This window comes from Narcine bancroftii, chromosome 3 (assembly GCF_036971445.1).
Source record: "Narcine bancroftii isolate sNarBan1 chromosome 3, sNarBan1.hap1, whole genome shotgun sequence".
NCBI classification, from domain to species: domain Eukaryota; kingdom Metazoa; phylum Chordata; class Chondrichthyes; order Torpediniformes; family Narcinidae; genus Narcine; species Narcine bancroftii.
Window position 1 is genome coordinate 259642664 of NC_091471.1, and position 21113 is coordinate 259663776.

At 47.6% G+C, this 21113-nt stretch overlaps 1 protein-coding gene across 1 annotated transcript in view; it reads left to right on the forward strand.

Annotated features, from left to right (window-relative positions):
* Positions 1-1004: 1004 nt before the first annotated feature.
* LOC138758596 (homer protein homolog 3-like) overlaps positions 1005-21113 on the forward strand; it is a 40506-nt gene continuing 20397 nt past the window's right edge. The window contains exons 1-4 of the mRNA XM_069927793.1: positions 1005-1338; positions 17977-18133; positions 18650-18781; positions 20560-20667. Of these exons, the coding sequence (XP_069783894.1) occupies positions 1157-1338; positions 17977-18133; positions 18650-18781; positions 20560-20667 (579 nt within the window). The 5' untranslated portion in view covers positions 1005-1156. The remainder of the gene's footprint in view (positions 1339-17976; positions 18134-18649; positions 18782-20559; positions 20668-21113) is intronic.

Below are 21113 nucleotides of genomic sequence, written 5' to 3' on the forward strand. Positions count from 1 at the left end.
CTCCCCCCCCCCCACCCCACTAGTGACGCCAGTTCCACCACCTTGCATCACCTTCCTCCTCCCTCCCATTTCTTTGTTTCTTTCACCATCCCCTCCTCACACTGTCCTTTTCTCCATCCTATCTCCCCCTCTCCCTTCTACCTATCATTTCCCTTATCATTGATTCCATTTTTTCTCTCTACCCATCATTCACTTTTATTTTGCCCACTGCCCAATCCTCTTCCTATTTCCTATTTCTTCCCTCTTCCCATCTTTCCCTTAACCCTTTCTCTTCTCCTCCATCCCCTCTCCTATTCTTGCCTGCTAATTTTCCCCTCTACCCCTGCCCTCCGCACCTTTTCCCCATCTCCTCCTCACCTTTCTTCTCCCATTCCCCTCTCCATTCTGATCCTCCCACTCTTTCCCCTACTTTTTCCTCTCTCCTCTCACTGCCCTCATCACAACTCCACTCTTCTCTCCTTCAACGTCTCAACCCTCCCATTCGCATTTCCAATCCTTGCCTAGCCCTCTTTCCCACTCCCAATTCTCTTCCTCCCTCCCAGTCTCCCCCTCTTATTCTCATCCATCTCTCTGTTTCAGTGCTGCCCCTCTCCACCAATCTCCATCCATCCATCAATGCCCCTTCTCCCTCACCCCAACACACTCCCTACCCCTCCCCTTCTCCCTATATTCCCCTCACTCCCCTTCAACCCGCCTTCCTCTATCCATCTCCTCCTTGCTCCTTCTCCTCTCCCATACCCTTCTCTATCTCTTCTGCCCATCCTTCTCACTATCTGCCTCTTCTTCCATTCTTTCTTCCTCCTTCTCCCCCTCCCACTCTCCCCTCATCCCTCATCCCTCTTTCCTCCTCCCCTCCCTCTCCTCCTCCCTCTCTCTCCCCTCCCACTCTTCCTTCCATCCCTCTCCCCTTTCCCCTCCTCCCTCTCTCCCCTTCCCACTCACCCTCCTCCCTCTCTCCCCCTCCTCACACCCTCCTCCCCTTCTCTCCCCTCTCCTCCCTCTCCCCATCTCTCCACTCCGCTCCCCCCCTCCTCTCCCTCTCTCTCTCTGTCCCCCTCCCACTCTCCACTCCGCCCTCCGTCCCATTCCCTCTCTCTCTCTCCCACAGACGGCAGCAGCGAGCTGCATTCGGAGACCCGTTAGTTACTTTGTTCTGATGCAGGCAGCGAGCGGACCGGCGGTTCGGAGCCCGGGGACTGGCAGCGGGCAGCCGGCGGCGGCGGAGACGAGCAGCCGCGACGAGCCCGAGCCCAACACCAGCAACAGGCGCAAGGAAGCGGAGCGGAGGGACTCACGGAAACGGAGGGAGAGGAAGCGGCTGCTGGAGATCAACATGGGGTGAGTGCGAGAAAGTGGGAGAAAGTCCGAAAAAGAGCGGGGGTGGGGGGGGGAAGAAGAGAAGGAGGGAGCGAAAGAAAGAAAACAGAGAGGAACAAAAAATAAGCCAGTGGGTAATGGAGGGGGAAACTGGGGCAGGGAGAATTAGGGTGGGAGAGAGATGGGGTGATGCTGAAAGAGGCAGAATGTTGGTTGGAAAAAGGTCAGAGGGATGAGTGGGGCTCTGAGAGAAGATTAGGGAAAAGTGGGTGTGTGGGGGGGGGGGGAGAAAGGGAGAGTGGGGGGATGTATAGGAGAAGTAGAGAGGCAGAGAAAGAGGAGAGGACATGTATCCAGGCTTGTGAAAATGGAATTCGAGGAAAGGGAAAGAAGAGAGGGAGGCTGTGTAAAGAGAGACTGTGCAAGGAAAGGGAGATCCAGGGCACCTGACCCACATCTAGGTACAGCTGAGAGTGGGTTCCCAAGAGACACCTTCATTTGGAGATGAAGCAGGCCAGAGACATAGTGAGTGAGAGACTGAGAATGATGGGGAGTTTTGTAAGAGGAACAGTGAGGAGCAGACTGGAGTTCCTTGTGAGAGTTCATGACACTCAATAGTAAATTAATCAGGATTCATTCCAGTCCTCGCACTGGGACCCCGTCCCCACACTGGGTCACAGTCCCACACCATCCCCACACTGGGACACGGTCCCACACCATCCCCACACTGGGACACTGTCCCCACACTGGGTCACGGTCCCATACCATCCACACACCAGTACTGGGACACTGTCCTCATATGGTCCCACACCATCCCCACACTGGGACCCCCATCCCCACACTGGGTCACAGTCCCACACTGGGTCACGGTCCCACACTGGGTCACGGTCCCACACTGGGACACCATCCTCATACAATCCTCATACTCAGTCTCCATACCGGGCCATGGTCCCCACCCATCCTCACACTGTCCCCACATAATCTCCACCCTGGGTCTCAGAGCCACACCATCCCCACAGCGGGACATCATCCTCAAAACAGGACACGATTCCCCCCGCACCAGGACATGGTACCCATCCATCTCCACACTGGGACACGGTCCTCACACCATCCTGGCACCGTCCCCACACCAGGACACTGTCCTCACACCATCCCCACACTGTCCTCACACCATCCTCATGCCGAGACACTCTCCTCATACTGGGACACTAACATCACACCAGGAAGGCACCTTGGATGCCATTGGTCATGATTTGTGTTGCAGATTCTCAACAATGGAACCCGCTCATTGAGTTCCAGAGAAATTTCTCTTCTATCAATCCTGGCCACTTGTTCCATTTCCCACAAAACCCTGATCCTTTTCACTGGGCCTGGGTACAAATCCACAGCTCTCCCGCTACAGTTGCACTGCCTCATTTACCTGAGTCCCAGTCGTGCTTCGAGTTTGAGAAAGTATGGGCAGATAAATCCAGAATCAAAAAAATTAAATTCACAACTAAAAGCTTATTCACAACCAGATTGTGAATTGATCCAATAGGTGTGGTGGAGGAAAATTGCCTGGAGTCAGTGCCCCACCCCCTGACAGATTGTCCTGTGTAATATCTCACCATGTATTTTGATTTTATCCCTGATAACCTTCACCAGAGTAAACTAGAACACCTCACACAAGGTTGATCTCTGCAACAGCTTAACCATTTTCTACAGCAGCTCATTGTTGCTGTTAATTGCTTTTATGGAGACTTTGTCTCCCTCGCTTCCACTCTCCCTTACTCATCTCCCTTGAGATTTGGTAATTGTATTCTTCTCTCTGCCAATTAACCTGTTTTTATTTTTATTTCCCCTTTTTTGGATTTCTCCAAATCTCTTTTTTGCTGAGGTTGTGGTTATTCCAAACTAACTTCCTTTACGTTGCTGCCCCTCTGTGTGCTGGCCCAGCCTGAGGAAACCTTTAACCCCACGTCCTTCCAACATCACCCCCACCCCTCCAGCTCTGGCCTTTCGATCACTGGACATTTGAATCGCCTCGCGATCCACGGCCTTGCACTTCTGAGTGTTTTTAGTACAATCACAGACTTTAATGTTTCATCAGGTTCCTTGAATCTAAGTTCTGGAATTCCCTTTCCAAAATTTTCCCTCTCTCTGTCTTGCTCCAGCTCCCTCTTCCCATAAGTTCCTCTTTAAAACTCTGAACTTGGCCATCACTCATTCTTTTTTCCTTTGGTTTGGCATCTCGTGTGTCTGTAAGTTCAACCTAACAAACAGCCCGATGTTTGATACTGAATAATTTAACACAGTGTATTGTTCTGCTGCGTCCCTTTAATTTTACAAAGTGCATTGGTAAAATGATTACATCCTCGGGTCAGGGTAAAATTGTTGTTTAGCTGGAATGTAGAAATTAGAAAATAGTTTTAAGTTTCAGGTTCCAACGGTGAGCAACCTTGTCTTCTTTTCTCAAGAGTTTTACACCTGGAACAACATGGTGTCGGGAATGAATTTGAACCTGGGATGTAGAACAGGGCTGTGAGACTGAAGACAGGCTGATGTGGCCTTTGATAGTCACAGATGCTTAGAGTTGGATTCCTGGAAGCTCTCGCTACTTACTGACCAGATTTGTTCAAGGTTTCACAGACTTGTTATAAGTGGAGACGAGAGTAGTGGGGGGATCTGGAGGGCACTGTACCAGGAAGTCCAGAGAGATCCAGAATGGGGATACATGGTAAATAAGATCAGGAAATGTTAGTGATTAATTAGGGGATGTAAAGATTGGACAGCAATGCATTGATTGTTGCTGGGAGTGGTATGATGCCAAGAGTGAGCTGAAATCAACTTGGAAATTGCCAGAAGCCTTTGAAGGTTTGTTTAATCTGTGAGTATAATGCCAGCAACACAACAAAAAGCCACTCAGGAAAGACATTTCCAAGTTTGCTGTTGAATACCTTGGAGAAAATTCCAGGCAAATCAACCAGGAAACTGCCCTTGTTCATTTAAGGATGCCGTATATCGTTCAAGTGGACACCTCTGTTACCTTATGCCATTGAAGTCCTTGAAGTGTCAGGAGGTGCCACGATACACGGCCTCTAATTTGCTCATGTAGTCCTCACGTTATGGCCAGTTGAGTTAAATTTCCGGTCAGTGGTTGTTCCAGAATGTTGTTAGTGGGGAATTGAGCAGTAAATCCATTGATTACACTCCCTGTTGCTGGAGATGGGTAGAATGTGGCATTTGTTTTGCCATTGAATCAGCCTCCTGAGAGTTGTTCAGCTCTCCCTATGTGAGGGTCAGCTTGAATCGTAACCTGGGAAAGGGACTGTGACCAATCATCAATACGTATCCTGACCTGAACTCCGATAAAGGGAAGAACATTGACAAAGATGGGTTGGACTTGAACGAAGTCAGTGGTGCTTCTGGAGTGATTTGGTTTGCAATGATTGGGTTCCAGTGAATGTTTGTCAGGTTTATTGTCATTTTATAGTACAAGTACAACCCGACAAAGAGCATTCTCCAATTCTTGGTCCAAAACTTTGCAAACAATACACATGCAGGACAAGTATTCATCTATACAAATAAATAAATATAGTTTCATGAATATGAGAGTCTTGGAGGGAGAGTGTGATCAGTTCCTTTGGTCGTTCATTCTCACTGCCTGTGGGAAGAAGCTGTTCCTCAGCCTGGTGGTGCTGGCTCTGATCCTCCTGTATCTCTTTCCTGATAGGAGCAGCCGAAAGATGCTGCGGGCAGGGTGGAAGGGGTCCTCAATGATTTTGCATGCCCTCTTCAGACAACCATCCCATACCACATTGTGCAGGGTATGACTCCAGCCAGTGTAGGGAGCTTTCTCTTTGATCCCCAATAACTTCAGGTTCCCATCTCTTTTCTGAAACATCTTTGGAAGAAATATTAGATATCTGGTACAAGTTGATTGAATGTAACATGAATGAAGCCTCCATGGAAGTGGAATAATGGACCGGTGGATGTTTGGTAGGAATTTCAATACTCCCTTGAAGGTGGAGAGCTTTTTACTGCATCCAGTGCCTTCAGCTGGTCTTGTTACAATGAGGAGAGGTTTGACTTGGCAGGGGATTGAGGTGGGTCATGAACAGATTTCCATCTGAAGGTGCTTGTGAATGCTTTTTCGCATGTGTTAAGCTCCACCATTTTGTCCTGAAGACCTGTCAGGTGACCGTTGGGTGGGGGGTGGGCCAGTTAAGAGCAGAAGAAACAGGAGCAGGAGTAGGCCATCTGACCTGTCGAGCCTGCTTCCCATTTAATCAGGTCGTGGCTGATCTGACTGTGTACTCAGCTCCACCAACCTGCCTTTTCCCAAAAAACCCTTACTATGCACAAAAATCTATCTAACTCTCTTATGAATGCATTTAATGAGGCAGCCTCTACTGTTTCCTTCGACAGAGAAGACTGCCCTGAATTCGGCAGAGGGTAAAGCAGCCTTGGTTGTTGCATCCAGTACCAGATTAAGATATTGCAAGGCCTGTAGCAAATATTTTAAAGGGGCCCTAAATAGTGCCAGCTGGTGCATGCACAGTGAGGGTGGGGGGGGGGGGGATTGTGCCCCTCTCCTCCCCTGTTAAAACTTACTTGTGTGGCGGCTCACCACAAGGCAGGCAAACCAGCCCTGCTTGTAAGCCACGCTTCGGGGCAGCCGGCGAAAATGGCGCCGTTGGAGGTTTCCCTTCCTTCCAGCTTGGGGCTTGGGGACCACATGATGCCTGGGTGACGTCAGCGCCCTCCAGCCCGGTTCTCAGCCAGGTCCGGGCTGGGAGTATAAGTGCAGCCCAGCAGCCTGCAATAAACTAGTCTGCTCACTGAGCTCAACCCTTCTGGTTGCGTGTGTTATTGCAGGAGCAGTGTAGCCACCGCTATACTTACACATTTTGTTAAAACAAAACTTGCGGCAGCATGCAGGATCAATGGCTGTCTTTGGTACCCATCGTGGTTGAACACGGTAATGCAGGTGGTGGAGCTCAATGGACTGCACAGGCTGGCATGCCTCCGGCCTGGTAACTCCACCGGGTCGTTTTCCCAATAAAGGCTGAGAGCCTTCGTCTCCTCTATCAGTATCAGCCATGGATCCGGCCCAGAAGCATGGAGGTTTCAGGACATTAAAGCCTTTGGTCATGCACTTTGTGCCTGCGAGAGGTCATTGATCGAGCTACACCCACAATCCCCCACGCAACTGGAACCGCTCTGTGTTTCCCTGGTGTTGACAAGGGCTGCGTGGGGGATTATGGGTACCCAAGATGTCCATTGCCCTTGCGTTGAGCCATCGCCCAAGCTGGTGGGGAAAGTGTGTTAATAACTCCAATTATAACCTTTAAACGGGGTTATTAACAGACTGGTATCTCATAGCTGCCTCACAAAGATGAAAACAAAAATGTTTCTCAGAATTCATAACATAAACATAGAGGCTTTGAAAATCCAGGGGCGCAGCATTTGCTACTCTTGCCCTGCCTGTGTCTGATCCCTCTGGGTGGGCAGTGACTGCTCCAGAATGAGGGCTGTGAACTGGATGCGGTTACCTGGTTAGCATCATGCTTGGAGCCACAACTCAGTAGTGTGTGCGTGCGCGTTATGTGTGTGGGTGCGTATGTGCACGTGGTGGGCAGGTGCTGTGGGTGTGCGCGTTGTGTGTGTGGGTGTGTACGCATGCACCTGAGTGCTGGAGTTGGAGTCCTGACACTTGAGAAGTATTGAAGTGGTGTCTCTGCCTGTATTTTGTCTGCAGTGGGAATGGCCTCCTGATAGGGGAATTTATAGGTGACATAAAAGTCTGCAGATGCTGGAATTTTGAGTGAGAAACAAGCTTCTCAACAGGTCAGGAAGCATCCATGTAGAGAAATGGACATAACATAGTACTGAAACAGGGTTTCAACCTGTCACATGGGTAATACATCACTACCTCCTATGGACGATGTGAGATTGGGTGAGTTCCTCCAGCATTTCTGTTTTTTTGACTACAATCATAACATCTGCAGACTTTTTTTCTTTCTGTCCGTCCATTTCCTACACAGATGCTGCCTGGCCTGTTGAATTTCTTCAACCACTTGGGTTTTATTGTTTTTTCATGGGAATTTTCTGTTGGATTCAGCAAGCCCCCAGATGCCCCTCAACCTCCCATTGCAGAGACTGTGGGCCGGGCTGCGTTCGTGACAGGGAAGAGGCAGTGACCTCCTGGTGCCGACCCCACTCATCAGGCGAGGACTGCAGAGGGGACATCTATTCTCTCTTAGCTGGACGACTTGGCTCTACTCCAGTTCTGTGGGTCATGGGGCAGCTGAGAAGTGGGGCCTGCAGTCTGTGCCACAAATGTGGAGGGGGTACTTCTTAGTGAGATGGAAGGGTGGGTAGTTTAGCACTGTTTCCACTATGTTCCCCTGATGAGTGCACTCAAGAATTGTAGTGATTTTGAATTATTGTTTGAGGAGTGGTGATGGATCAGGAATTCTCTTAAGGAGGATTTGAGAACAGTCATAGAGCATGGAAATAGGCCCTTGGGCCCATCTTGTCCATACTACCTACCCATTAGTCTCATTTGTTCGTATTGGGCTCATATCCCTCTATATTTTTCCTATGTAATTGTACCCATCGACACTTCATCTTCCATTTTGTACCATATACCCAGCACCTGCTGTGAAAAATCTATCCCACAGATCTTCTTTAAATATTTCCCATCTCACCTGAAACCCATTCACCTTATCCATGCCCCTAATGAATTTATAAACCTCTATAAGGTCACCCCCTCAACTTCCTTCTCTCTAGGGAACAGTCCCAGCCTCTCCTTATAACTCTGGCCCTCCAGCCCCCGAAGTTTGTGAATCCGTTCTGCCCTCTCTCCAGTTTGATTACATCCTTTCTGTGGTATGGCAACATTCCTGGGTTGTTTCCTCTTTTCACTCATGGCGGAGCCTGGAGCAGAGCATCCGTTTCGGGAGTCTGGTTTCAGGCCTGCAAGTGATGAACGCTCCTCATGATAGATGACAGAGTGGAAAAAAGTGGTCAGGATGTTGGCCTGGGTCTGGAGAAAGGTGTCGATTTACATTCTGGTGGGATTTGGAGGATTTTATGGTGCCAACTTGATGCTTTCTCTGCAGTTCAATGTGCGAGGGACTTACAAACTAGAGACCCTGCCATTTACAGAATTACCGATTCTAACGTTTAACTTTAATCCTTTCTGCCTGAATTGCTCTTTGTAAATTCATATTCCAAGAAATCTCAACATTTCTTCCAACGCACTCACTCTATCAATCTCTCTCCCCCTTTCTCCCCATCCCTGTTTCTCCACATCCCCATCCCTCTCCTTTCCCCTATCTCTCCTGCGCCCCTTCCCCTGACCCCTCCCCATCTTTTCTCTCACTCCTCCCCTTCTCCCCTCCTCCTCCCCACTTCTCCTCCTCCTTCTTCCCTCTTCTCCTGCTCCCCTCTTCTCCTCCTCCCCTCCTTCTCTTCCCCTCCTCCTCCCCTCTTCCCTTCACCTCTCCTCCTCCTCCCCTAATCCTCCTCCTCTCTTCTCCTGCTCCCCTCTTCTCCTCCTCCCCTCTCCTTCTCTTCCTCTCCTCCTCCCCTCTTCCCTTCACCTCTCCTCCTCCTCCCCGATCCTCCTCTTCCCCTCCCCTCTCCTCCTCCTCCCAACTTCTCCTCCTCCCCTCTTCTCCTCCTCCACTCTCCCCCTCACCTCTCCTCATTGTTCTGACCGTGAGCTTCTCTTCTTCTTGCTTACCTCCCACTCTGCTCCTCCACCATTTATCCCCCATTTTGGAGTGGACAGACTCTCTCTGTCACTGACACAGATAAATGTCCTTCCTTTTTTTTGTCTATCACAGGTTTTTATAAATGTGACGCAGAGTGTCACAAGACACTGGCCCTTTTGGGGATTGGAAATCAGGCCAGCAGCTGAGTGTTACAGCTGTTCATTCTTTTTTATAATTGTGGCCCTGAGGAATCTCAGGAGGCAGACACTGAGGGAGGGTAGTTCAACCGGGAGGGGAGAAGGGGATAGCAATGGGAGGAGGGGCCCAGAGACTGTGGGTTTCAATCGAGGAGATGGGGGGAGCTTGATGAAAAAGGGGTTATTCAAAGGGATGGAGGAGTGGAGCCATTGGGGGGGATGTGGAGAGTGGCCACTGGGGATAGAGAAAGGTAAATGGGTGTGACGTGGACTACTGACAGTAGAAGAGAGGGGCCATTAAAGAGGGTAGAGGGACGATGGGGAGGAAGGAAAAGGAGTGGTGGGAGGATCAGGGGACAAGAGGAGGAGGTGGAGAGGCTCCAAAATAGTGATGAGAGGCTAATAGGGAGTTCTAGGGTTCTGCCCAAGTTGGGAGTCTGGTGTATATATCCAGTCCAGGATGATGTGTGATTGGGGCATATTGTGGTCACAAAATATCTGCTCTACTCATACCCAGTGAGGAAGAGGAAGGGTCGAAATAGTCACCGAGGCTTCCCACAGGCCAACATGTACCTCGACAATGGATCAGCCGCACAGCAAATGAGCAAAACTGTTGGAACTGGAACCCAGAAGTAGTGGACTTTGGACCCAAGATAGAGAGAAGGGCTGAGGGATCCAGGATTCCTGAGGCAGAAATGATTCAAAGCGAGTTGACAGGGAAGAAAAATAATTGACAACATTTAAAAATAAATGAGCCATACAGCTCAGTAACAGGCCCTTTTGGACCACGAGCCCATGCCGCCCAATTACACCCAATTGACTTACAAACATGGTATGTTTTTTTTGAAGGGTGGGAGGAAACCAGAGCCCCCAGGGAAAACCCAGGCAGATACAGATTTAACCTCGATCGCTGGGGCTGTAACAGCATTACACTAACCACTAGGCTAACCATTGCCACCCTTAATGGAACGTTGTCCTTTATGTGAGATGCTATTTCCTCAGGCTGAACTGTCTCAAACCAAGAGAAGAATCATCCATCTAAGTCTGAAATAGCACTCACTAATTCTTATGAAGCTGGCAGGGAAGTTTGGACAATGACACATTTTTCTGTGGTGTTCGCTTTGTAAACGAGCAGTTCAATCGTCCACACCGTTCCATTTAATCAGTAGGCCATGGAGGAAGCCGAGAGTCGTACTATGGAGATCTCTCTACCATGCGACCGAACCAAATCCAGGCTCCATCTCTGGGAATCTCTGTCAATGACTTGTCAAAGCACCAAAACTTTAAGTGGTGGGGGAGGGAGCAAGGTTTTGACGAATTAAAGCCCACATCTCACCATGATTCTGTCACTGTCTCTCCATCAGTGTCTGTCTAATTGGTTTCTCCCTCTCTCTCTCTCCCTTTCTCTCCTTTTCACTCTTTCTCACTCACTCTCTCTGTCCCCTCTTCCTACTTTCTGACTGTTACTCCTGAATATAGCAGTAGAAGCAGGGTATATGTGTGAAGGGTTGAAGTTCATTGCTCTGTTTCTCTCCTGATCTTGTCTGAGTCCTTATTGATGAGTATTTTTCAATCTCTGATCACTGAACTGCAGTTGATTTATTCAAGTAAAGGCACAGAAATGCTGGAGGAACCCAGCCGGTCACGCAGGGTCTACAGGAAGTATATTACCCACGTTTCGGACCTGAGCCCTTCTTCAAGGTACCAGCAGCATCACATCGTCTGCAGAGATCTGTGTCTCACTGCAGTCGATTTATTGAATAACTGATCGGCGATGTGACCACTCCCCATAGAGAAAACACCCTCGTCCAGGTCAATGGTTTAAGGACGGTTCCCTCCCCCCACGGACTTGCATTCCTCCTGCACCTTTCACCAATGCAGTCCATCTGAAATCACCTCGCAGCCAATGGGAGACTTGTCTGTCAAAGCCACTATTGTATCCCAGGACATCTGGAGTCCATTTACACGCAGCAATCTCTGACAAGCAGCAATGAGGTAATAACCAGTCAATCTGATTCAATGACATTGACTAAATGTTGATTCCAGGATGCTGGGGGAGATCTCTGGTGCTCATGTTCAGAAAGCTGTGTCTAACTTTAAACCATTATGAAGTTAGGGCTGATTTCTGGAGATCGGAATCACTTTTGAAGCTCATGTAGAATCAGATACGATGATCCAGTAGAGAGGGAGGCCATTCGATTTCATTGAACTATGTTGGCTTTCAGCCAGTGCCATATTTCTGCTCTGTCCACACGAAACATTCGTTTTCCTGGTCCCAAGTGTTTATTCAATTCCCTCTTGCTATTGAATCTGTCCCATGGGTGACAGCATCAGTCATTCACACTGGACTGGCAGCCACAGTTCTGGGCCAGTGATGAAATGACTTGTTTGATCACAGCTACGGAGACATTTAAATTCAAGATCTAATACTAAAATTTTTATCAATCTAAAATTTGATAAAAAGGGTCTTTTAACTGGGCAGTGGTAAATATCTACCATATATGCTCAAGAAATACAGGTAGTTGAATTTTGTGGACCAATTTTTAGGGTAAAATTTAATGGGTTTATGCATACTACTTTTGACCACAGTAAGTACCTGTTTCGTTTGGAGTGTCAGGTGGTCGGGACCAGGTGGTAAGTCCGCAGTTGGGGAGTTGGGAGCTCAGATGGGCGGGTGACCGAGGTGAGGGTCCGCTGTTGGGAGCTCTGGTGGGTAGGTGGCCAGGGCCTAGGCGAGAGTCCGCAGACGGGGTGTTGAGAGCTTGGATGGGCAGGTGGCCGGACCCAAAAATAGGGGGTGGGGGGGGTCGAATTTCATACACGTTATATGGAAAGTACAAGATTTGGGGCCAAAAATAGAGGGTCGAGGTCTACATGGTATCAACTATTTTTCTTTGGCTTGGCTTCGCGGATGAAGATTTATGGAGGGGGTAAAAGTCCACGTCAGCTGCAGGCTCGATTGTGGCTGACAAGTCCGATGCGGGACAGGCAGACACGGTTGCAGCGGCTGCAGGGGAAAATTGGTTGGTTGGGGTTGGGTGTTGGGTTTTTCCTCCTTTGCCTTTTGTCAGTGAGGTGGGCTCTGCGGTCTTCTTCAAAGGAGGTTGCTGCCCGCCAAACTGTGAGGCGCCAAGATGCACGGTTTGAGGCGATATCAGCCCACTGGCGGTGGTCAATGTGGCAGGCACCAAGAGATTTCTTTAGGCAGTCCTTGTACCTTTTCTTTGGTGCACCTCTGTCACGGTGGCCAGTGGAGAGCTCGCCATATAACACGATCTTGGGAAGGCGATGGTCCTCCATTCTGGAGACGTGACCCACCCAGCGCAGCTGGATCTTCAGCAGCGTGGACTCGATGCTGTCGACCTCTGCCATCTCGAGTACTTCGACGTTAGGGATGAAAGCGCTCCAATGGATGTTGAGGATGGAGCGGAGACAACGCTGGTGGAAGCGTTCTAGGAGCCGTAGGTGATGCCGGTAGAGGACCCATGATTCGGAGCCGAACAGGAGTGTGGGTATGACAACGGCTCTGTACACGCTAATCTTTGTGAGGTATATATGTAATCTGATTCACTATTATAAGAAATAGAATTGGAGGTGTTCCATTTGGCTCCTCAAATGTGTTTATGAACACAGGAGATCTTCTACCTGTGAGTCTCTTCCTCCTACCCCTTAATTCCCAAAAATCTATTGACCTTCACCTTGGACGTACTTAGCTGACCTTCACCTTGACCTACTGACCTATTGACCTTCACCTTGGACGTACTTAGCTGATTCAAAAGATTCAGGACCTTGCTACGATTCTTAGAGGACTTGACAGACTAGAGGGGTGAAGAATCTCGAACCAGGTGTCACCGTTTCAGAGAAAGAGGTAGACCATTAATAACTGCATTGAGGAGAAATTTCTTTACTGAGAGACTGATGAACTTTTGGAATTCTTGAGCCTTGGGGGTGAAGGGTGGGGAATCCTCTGTGGAGATTCAATCATTGAGAAAATTGATAGATTTCTGGGAGTTGAGAAAATCAAGGAAAATGAGGGTATTGCTGGAAGGCTGAGGTTGATGGTTGGTTGTAATCTGGAAGAATGGTGGAGCACGTTAGAAGGGCCAAATAGCTATAAAGGAATTTCTGGTCATGGAGGCTGATCACCTACTGCTGCCTGCCTCACAACTCCAGGGACCCAGGTTCAGTCCTGATCTCGGGTATTGTCTGTGGAGTTTGCACATCCAATCCTTGATGACAGGGTTCCTTTGGGAGCTCTGGTTTTGTCCTAATGATGTGCTCCTAGGTTATTTGGCTGTAATAAATTGCCCCTTAGAATCCAAAGGGAGTTAAGGCCATAAAGCATAGGAGCAGAAATAGCCCATTCAGCCCATCGAGTCTGTGCTGCCATTCAAATCATCAGCTGATTCATTTTTCCACTCAGCCCCACTGCCCGGCTTTCTCCACATAACCTTTGATGCCCTGGCTAATCAAGACCGTCTCAATCTCTCCCTTAAATAAACCCAATGACCTGACCTCCACAACTGCCTGAGGCAACAAATTCCACAGAATCAGCACCTCTGGGTAAAGAAATTCCTCTGCATCTCTGTTCTAACTGGAAGCCCGTCAGTGCTGATTGTGCCCTCTTGTCCTAGATTTTTCCACTGTGGGAAACAATCTTTCTACATCACCTCTGCTCACGCCTTACAATGTTCAAAATGCTTCAGTGAGATCCCCCATTATTCTCCCAAATTCCAAAGGGAACAGGTCAAGAGCTCCTCATATGATAACCCTTTCATTCCAGGAATCATCCTTGTGAACCTTCTCTGAACACTTTCTCACATCAGCCCATCCTTTCATAAATGAGGAGCCCTAAACTGTTCACGGTTCTCCAAGTGAGATCTCACCAGTGCCTGATAAATCCTCAACATCACATCCCTGCTCTTGTATTTTATTCCTCTTGAAATGAACGCCAGTATTGCGTTTGCCTTCTTCACCACTGACTCAACTTGCAAGTTTATCTTCAGGCTATCCTGGCATGTCTGAGAGACAATAAGTTGAAGGGGTACTGTAAAATATGGAAAGGGTGAATGGGAATAATGGTAATAAAAACTTTAGAAATGCTGGAGAAACTCAGCAGTTATATATAATCAACATTTTGGGCTTGAACCCTTCTTCATCAAGATATGAATGGGAATAATTAAAACATTTTCACAGGAGCCAACATGGAACAGATGGACAAAATGGCCTCCTTCTGTGTAGTAGGGTATATATTTTTAAAAAGACTTTAGACATACAGCATCGTAACAGGCCCTTTTAGCCCATGAGCCCGTGCCACCCAATTACACCTGATTGACCTACATCCCCGATACATTTTGAAGGGTGGGAAGAAACCAGAGCTCCCAGAGGAAACCCATGCAGACATGGGGAGAACGTACAAACTCCTTACAGACAGTGCTGGATTTGAACTCTGGTCGCTGGTGCTGTAACCAGTACACTAACAATGCTGCCCCGCTGTCCTGAAGACTGACCTATTGTTCTGAGAATGATCTCTGGTTCAGACACTGCAGTCTCAATTCCTCTTCCCTCCCCATACTACTCTCCCCTCTCATAAGAACATCCTGCCCTAAACACAATCTCCTGAATCAATTCCTGGAATCGCGCTCATCATAATCAGGAGAAATTTGACAGACCAACAAGGTGTCAGCTTTGCAGGGCAAAGAGGAAAAGAAATGTCTTCATCCTGACAGCAGTGAATCGATGGAACTCCATGCCCAAGAGATTGTGAAGGCTCAGTCAGTGAAGGGCAATGAAATCAGGGAATATTGGGGTCAATGAGGAAAATGCACCAAGATGAGAAATCAGCCCTGTGGGGCAGCAAAACACAAACAAGGGACGAACTGGCTTGCTCATGGTTTTTATGTCTTACGGCTTTTTTTTAAAAATATTTATACTCAAATCCTCTTATAATAAAGGCCTGCATTCCATTTGCCCTCCTAATTCTTGTTGAACCTCCATAGCGATCTTTAGTAATCTGTTTTCCAGCCACCCAGGCCCTTCTGAGCACCAACACTTTACAATCTCCCACCATTTGGAAAGCATGTTTCGCCTTTCCCTTACTTTTGAACCCAAGTGGGTGTTCTCAAATCTTTCAACGTTATATTTTGACGCCTCCACTCACTGAGCCTGTCTGCACCCCCACTGTTATCTCCTCCTGGCAGCCCACACGGCCACCTCACTTTGTATTACCAGTGTGAGTGTGAAAACGTTACACGTATGTCCAAGGTCCATATCGTTGATGTATATTGTGAACAGCTGGAGTCCAACGCAATCCCTGTATAATCTCAGTAATCACAACCTCCCAACTGAAAGTTGACCTGTTTATTCCTAATCTCCATTTTCTGTCTGTTAACCAATCTCCAGTGCAACCAGTTTCTCCCTCATCCACTCCAACTTTTAAAATTATTTCTTGCATGGGAAGAAATTTCTTCTTTAAGTCCAACTATACCACCTCCACTGGATCAACTTGATTTATTCTGCAAGTCAAAAAATATTCAAATGTTTTATCCTTTAATAAATCCTCAGAGCACGAACGGTGATGATTTATTGTCAAACACATTGTACAATGTACATATGGGCGGCAGAGTTGGCAAAGTGGTTAGCGCAATCCTGTTACAATGCCAGCAATTGGGACCGGGGTTCAAATCTCACGCCGTATGTAAAGAGTGTGCACATTCTCCGCGTGTCTGCTTGGGCTTTCCCCGGGAGCTCCAGCTCCCTCCCACCATTCAAAACATACTGGGGATTGTAGGGTTAATTGGGTGTAATTGGGCAGCGTGGTCTCGAGGGCTGAAAGGGTCTGTTACTGTGCAAAGTGTCTTAAAATAAAATACACCAAAGTTCTTTTTGGTTGCAGCTGAACAGGTACTTGTAAAGAAAAACTCTGATTGTAAACTAATTTAATTTAATTAAAAGAGACAAAATTCATACATAAATATATATATATATATAAATATTCACAGTAATCATGTAAAAAAGTGAATTTCAATAGCGCTGTCCTTTTTTTTGCTTTAGAAGCAGTCCATGATTAGTGAACCAAGGGGAGGTTCAAGAGCCTGATAGCTGTTGGAAAGAAACTGAATACAGGTAGTTCCCGACTTACGATCATAATTGAGACCGACAGGTTGGTTGTAACTTGGATTGATCATAACTCGGGGACCTTGGCCTGCCTCCGGGAGCAGGAGCTTCTGGCTGTTGCCGGGAGTGGGGAACCACTGTATACAGTACTTTTAATTCAAAATATGTACTTGTACAGTCGTTTTAATAATTTTTTTTTAAATTCAGTCATACGTGCGGGTGGACATGACTCCTAGGTCAGAAGTTAAGGACTACCTGAACAGGATGGAGAACGTGGTTGGTTGCTGCCAGACCACAATCTTGACATTACCAAGACCAAGAATCTGATTTTTGATTTTAAGAAGGAGAGGCCATCTGCATTGATGGAAAGGAGGTGAAAAGAGTTAGAATTTTCCAGTTCCTGGGCGTTCATACTTCAGAACAAAGGGCAGAACACTAGTGCAGTGGTTAGCATAACATTAATGCAACACTAGTGAGCCAGGTTCGAATCCAGCACTGTCTGTAAGGAGTTTGTTCATTCTCCCATGGCTGCGTGGGATTCCTCCGGGTGCTCCAGTTTACTCCCATGTTCCAATGATGCACAGGGCTAATGGATTAAGTGGTCCCATTGTGCATTTGGGTGGCACGGGCTCATGAGCTGGGAGGGCCTGTTACCATTGCTGTATCTCTTTTTAAAAAAGTCCTTTTCTTGAGCCAGAACATTGAGGGAACCATGAAGAAGGTACACCAATGCCTTAAAAAGTCTGAGGAGATTTGGCATGTCATCAGATACTCTATCAAACTTCTACAAATGCACCATCAAAAGTATATCAGCTGGTTGCATTGCTGTTGAACTTAGAAGTGCTGGGTTTCAGTTCCTAAAGCGAGCTGTAAGAAGAGGTTGTAGCCAGGGAGGTGAAGGTCCTTCATGATGTTGGCTCCCTTCCTGACGCAGCACCTCACCTCAGCAGTGGATGGGAGGTCAGAGTCTGTGGTGGACCTGGATATACTTCTGACCTCTCCATGCTTCTGCATTCCTGGACTCTCTCGTCTCCCCACCCCTTCTCACTCTTCTTCCATACCCCTCTCTTCTCCCTTCACCACCTCACTCTTCTTCCCAATCCCTCTTTCTTTTCTCCCTCACCCCCAGCTCTCTTCTCCTCTTCCCCCTCTCTCCTCCCCACCCCTTCTCTCCTCACACCTTCTCCTCCTCCCCCCCCACCCCTTTTCTCGACTTTTACACACACAGGTAAGTGAACCAGTCATGAGGGTGAGGTGCCACTTGTCTGTGCAGAATGATGGGTAGTGCCCATGGTAGAGAGTTCTTGCAGTGACTATGTTCCTGGACAGGGTAATCCAGTGATTGAATTAACTATCTTGAGACATGAGTTTCTAACCCACAGTCAAATGAGATTTTAAATTCAGCTAATGATATTGGGAAGAAACATGCAGCATTTGTGATTGATTGTGTAAAAATCTATCTAGCCTCTTACAAAAGTAGACGTGATGTGTTGTGGGATCACACACCCAGACCACAAGGCCTCAGGAGTAGAAAGTACCTGCTGTTTTGGGACCTATGATGGTTTCGGCCATTGATTCTAGAGACAGCTTGGTTTTTTAGGGCTGGGATGTGGTCAGGATTTGATCCCTGTTTCTCGTTGCAGGGAGCAGCCCATTTTCAGTGCTCGAGCCCATGTTTTCCAAATCGACCCAACAACCAAACGAAACTGGATCCCAGCCAGCAAGCATGCCGTTACCGTCTCCTTCTTCTTTGACAGCACGCGCAATGTTTACCGGATCATTAGTGTTGGAGGCACCAAGGTAACTCTGGATGGGGGGCAAATAGAAGAGTGAGGGGAAACAGACTGGGAGTCTCGCAGGCGCACTGCAAGGGCATATGCACGCTGTCATTGGACTGCATGAGTCCTCTTGGCCACTTGTACACTGTGTGGCTTTATACATGCTGCATTCAAGCCCTGTGTATAATGCAGTTGGACAGCATGCATTGGACCAAAATGCTGCAGAAAGACTGCTTGCATTTTGTGACCAAACTTTGTACCTCTGCCTTCGGACTGCATCACACATGCAGACCATAAAGGACTGCAGGAACATTGCAAACTTGCTGCAATCAGACAGTGAACACACCACAATCTGGTGCTGAGTAAAGAGTAACAGATTGCATATATGCTACACAGTCTTGTTCAGCACAAGTGAATGCATTGTAGTCATTCTATGTACTCACTTCCATCTCGACTGACTGATGAATCAGAACACTCCTTCACCTGATAAGCAAAATATTCCTGCTGTGGATTTGGTAATGAGTGGCTTTGTTTTCAGGCAATCATCAATAGTACCATCACACCCAACATGACGTTCACCAAAACCTCGCAGAAATTTGGGCAGTGGGCTGACAGTCGAGCCAACACGGTCTATGGACTGGGCTTCAACTCTGAGCAGCAGCTTGCACAGGTATCTGTCTGGTTATACCAGGGTGGTGCTTGTGACTGAGAAACCACAGCAGCCAATTGGGTCCCAAAGCAGGAGAACAGCAGCAGCTGATATCCTTCCAGGAATTAATGGAACCTGACATCCTGGGATGTGACATCAGGGAACTGGAGAGATAGCTGGACTAGGACTTTTCTCTGACTGTAAGGAGCGGCCATGATAATGATGAATCTTTGCCTGCCTTGTTGCAAGCTAAATGCTGCCTGTGTCATGTACCAGAGAGGGTAGGAATAGGAAGTTGCGGCAGATGAATGCGTGGCTAAAGAGTTGGGATTCAGATTTGTGGATCATTGGGATCTCTTCTGAGGAAGGTCTGACCTGTACAAAAAGGATAGACGGCACCTGAACTGGAAAGGGACCAATATTCTGGTGGCAGGTTTGCTAGAGCTGTTGAGGAGGGTTTACACTGGTTTGATAGGGGGGTTGGGAACCAGAATGTGAGTGGAGAGAATAGGGCGGAAGGTCAAAAGTATGATGCTATGTGTTTGAGTTAGTGAGGAAGAAGAGACATAAATGTAACCAGTTAGAGGAGTTGATATGTGTCTATTTCAATGCTAGGAGTATTAGGAACAAAGGGAATGAACAAAGCATGGATTAGTAGGTGGAATTACAATGTTGTGATCATTACAGAGACTTGGCTGGAGGAAGGGCAGGATTGACTGATGCAGGTACTGGGGTTTAGGTGTTTTAAAAGGAACAGGATGGGAAGTAAGAGGGAGAAGTAGTATTACTGTCAGGGATAGTATCATGGCTATAGAAAGGGAGGACGCTGCAGAGGGAGTGTCTACTAAGTCAGTGTGGGTAGAAGTAAGAAATAGGAAGGGAGCTCTCACTGTGCTGGGAGTAGTCTAAAGGCCCCCAAGTAGCTCTTGGGACATTGAGGAGCAGATAAGCAGGCAGATTTTAGAATGGTGCAGGAAATACAGGGATGTAGTTATGGGGTCTTCAACTTCCCTAATATTGACTGGCACTTTCTGACTATAAGAGGAATAAATGGGGCTGAATTTGTCAGATGTGTTCAAGGAGGATTCCTGACACAGTCTGTGGGCCAGCCGATGATAGGAGAGGCCACACTGGATCTGGTTCTGGGGAATGAACCTGGTCAGGTGGCGGACCTCTCGGTGGGGAAGCATTTTGGTGAGCACATCTCCCTAAGGAGAGCTCTAACGGGGCATGAGAAGGTCTTGGCATGTAGGATTAAGAAGAACCTCAAGACGTTCTATGCGTATGTGAAGAACAGAAGGATGATGAGACTAAAGAAGGCAAAATGAGGAGGTTGGGGAGGTCCTAAATGAATACTTTGGTTCAGTACTCACAAGAGAAAAGGATCTTGATCTGGGCGAGGTCAGAATAGAGCAGGCTTTTGTGCTGGACAATCTGGAGATTAAGGAAGGGGAAGTGTTGGATTTTCTTAAAAACATCAAGATAGATAAGACCCCGGGGCCGGAAGTGATATACCCAGGTTGTTGTGGGAAGTGAGGGAAGAGATAGCTGGGGCAATAGCTATGATCTTTGAGTCCTCTTTGGCTGCAGGGTAGATGCCAGAGAATTGGAAATGCAGTCCCCTTGCTTCAAAAAGGTAATAGGAAGAATCCTGATCATCCTGGGCAATGAGGAAAGGAAAGTATGATGGTGGGTGGGGAAGATGAGGAAGGGGCTGAGATGCAATGGAGTGTAAGGGATGTCCAGAACCATGATTCTGATGCCTGAATGACGCATCTGATATTTGCACTTTGCTGAAGTTTGCAGAGAGATTTCAAGAGGTGAAAGAAGCAGCCCGATTGGCAAGAGAGAAGTCCCAGGATAAAACAGAACTAACGAATCCTGCACTGGAGATTGCAGCCCCACAGGTAAAAACATCAGATCAACTTGAGATGAGGTTAATTCCACTTTAGGATGTAAATCCATACTCTGGATTACACCACAAGGGTGTAAATTCAAATCTGAGCATATAGATCCACCTCTGTCATTGTAAAACTAATCCATGTAAACCCAACCTCACTTTGTAACCCCGACCCTACTGTGTAAACTTGACTCTACTGTGTAAACCCCGACCCCACTGTGTAAACCCAAGCATCAGGAGTAAATTCTACCTCTAGACGGTTAATTCCTCCTCTTCTGAGTAAATCCAACTCCTATACAGAAAATTGACACCTCCAGTGCACTTTTCCCCTGCCAGACTGCAAGTGGTCCTTCCAACAGTAATTACATCCATTCAGTAACTGACAATTTCCCTGGCAATAACATTGGTGCATTTTTCCAGAACATAATTCTCTTCCTTGTGGGTAGGAAATCC